Raw genomic sequence first — 1373 nt, 5'->3', positions numbered from 1 at the left:
ATATATATATATATATATATATATATATATATATATATATATATATATATATATATATATATATATATATATGGCATCACCCCTCTTCCCAGCATTAAGTTGGATGGGTGGTATCTAGTTACTAATGAGCTGAATTCTGAAAGCAGCTGGTTTGTCTATTTTATTCAGGGGTGTCAGAGTACAGGGGGGTGAATACAAAAGCACACCAAAAGGTACAGGAACTTTGCTTTGACCTTTTTAAAGCAGCAGACCTTTTTCTTTTTCATTTTTTTCTTTTTTGTTGGTTGCAGAATCTGAAGAAAGCCTCAAGACAAAAAGATCAGATAATATTTTAAATGAAGAAGAAAATCTAATAAAAGTAAATGAAAAAAAACAGACTGCTAAAATAAAATGACCGTTTGAAATCAGTCTTTTTTTTAAAGCTCCTGCCAACAGTCTTTGCAAAGCATTTGCACAGAGGCAGGGAAGATATGTATGGCCTACATGCATGCGTTCATAAAGAAATGCGCCCACCCCTCCTCAGCTTGCATCTGGTGCAGTTAGAGGAGGGGGTTTATTTAAGCCACAAAATCAACAGAGAAAATAATAATTTTTATAGCAGCTATAATATAAAAAAAACTATAAAATCTAATTAAGTTGTAAAATCATATAAAAATGAGTGAACCTCATAAAAAGTTGAAATCCTAACTTACTGCTGTGACCAATGAGGCAGAGGAGAAGGAGCAGAGGGAGTCCCATGGTCCTGGAGGATGAATGAACTGCAGCTTCCTACAGTAAACTGGACTCCCAGCAGAGGAAATGCAATCAGTAGGAATAGTAATTCAGTCCTGTTGCTCTGCAGCGCTGCAGACGCTCCCGCTTCAAGGTTTGATACGTAGTACGGTGTTTGACAACATCACAGCGATTTCAATGTGGTCCACGGGTGGGTGGGTGGGTGGGGCCCCGGGGGGCCCCGTGGAAGGAATGGGCGGGATCTGGAAATGGTGTGATTTCTGATGTGCACACCCTCAACGATTAGGAGGCGACTGAGAGCCAATGACATTTTACTACGAGTTTTAACCCTTTCAGGGAGGATGGACAGTCTTTCAATGGAAGGAGTATGGGGGGAAATTTCTACCAAAATTATGGAATAAAAATAAACCCTTTTTATTAAGGATAGCACAACATAAAGAAATTATGAGTCAATATAAAACACAAACATAGATTTAATTACTTGATTTGATAAAGCAATATTCCTACTGGGTTTATCCCTTTAATATGTACACTATTACTATTTCATTTTTATTACAAGACTATGATTGACAGCATGGGCGCAGGTTTGCATATGGACCATAGGGACATGTCGCTACCAAAATTTTGGACCGACCTACTTG

The 1373-nt window shown here is 37.9% G+C and overlaps 1 protein-coding gene across 2 annotated transcripts in view; it reads right to left on the bottom strand.

Moving 5' to 3' along the window:
- The window catches only part of LOC107080755 (low-density lipoprotein receptor-like), a 20359-nt gene extending 19447 nt beyond the window's left edge, over positions 1 to 912 (bottom strand). For both annotated transcript variants that reach the window (XM_015368960.1, XM_015368961.1), the window contains exon 1: positions 693 to 912. In XM_015368960.1, the coding sequence (XP_015224446.1) occupies positions 693 to 738 (46 nt within the window). In that variant the 5' untranslated portion in view covers positions 739 to 912. The remainder of the gene's footprint in view (positions 1 to 692) is intronic.
- Positions 913 to 1373: the final 461 nt, after the last annotated feature.

Source organism: Cyprinodon variegatus, unplaced genomic scaffold (assembly GCF_000732505.1).
Source record: "Cyprinodon variegatus isolate N-32 unplaced genomic scaffold, C_variegatus-1.0 Scaffold2295, whole genome shotgun sequence".
Taxonomy (NCBI): Eukaryota; Metazoa; Chordata; class Actinopteri; order Cyprinodontiformes; family Cyprinodontidae; genus Cyprinodon; species Cyprinodon variegatus.
The sequence above is the reverse complement of the archived record's forward strand: the minus strand, read 5'-3'. Positions and strand labels throughout refer to the sequence as shown.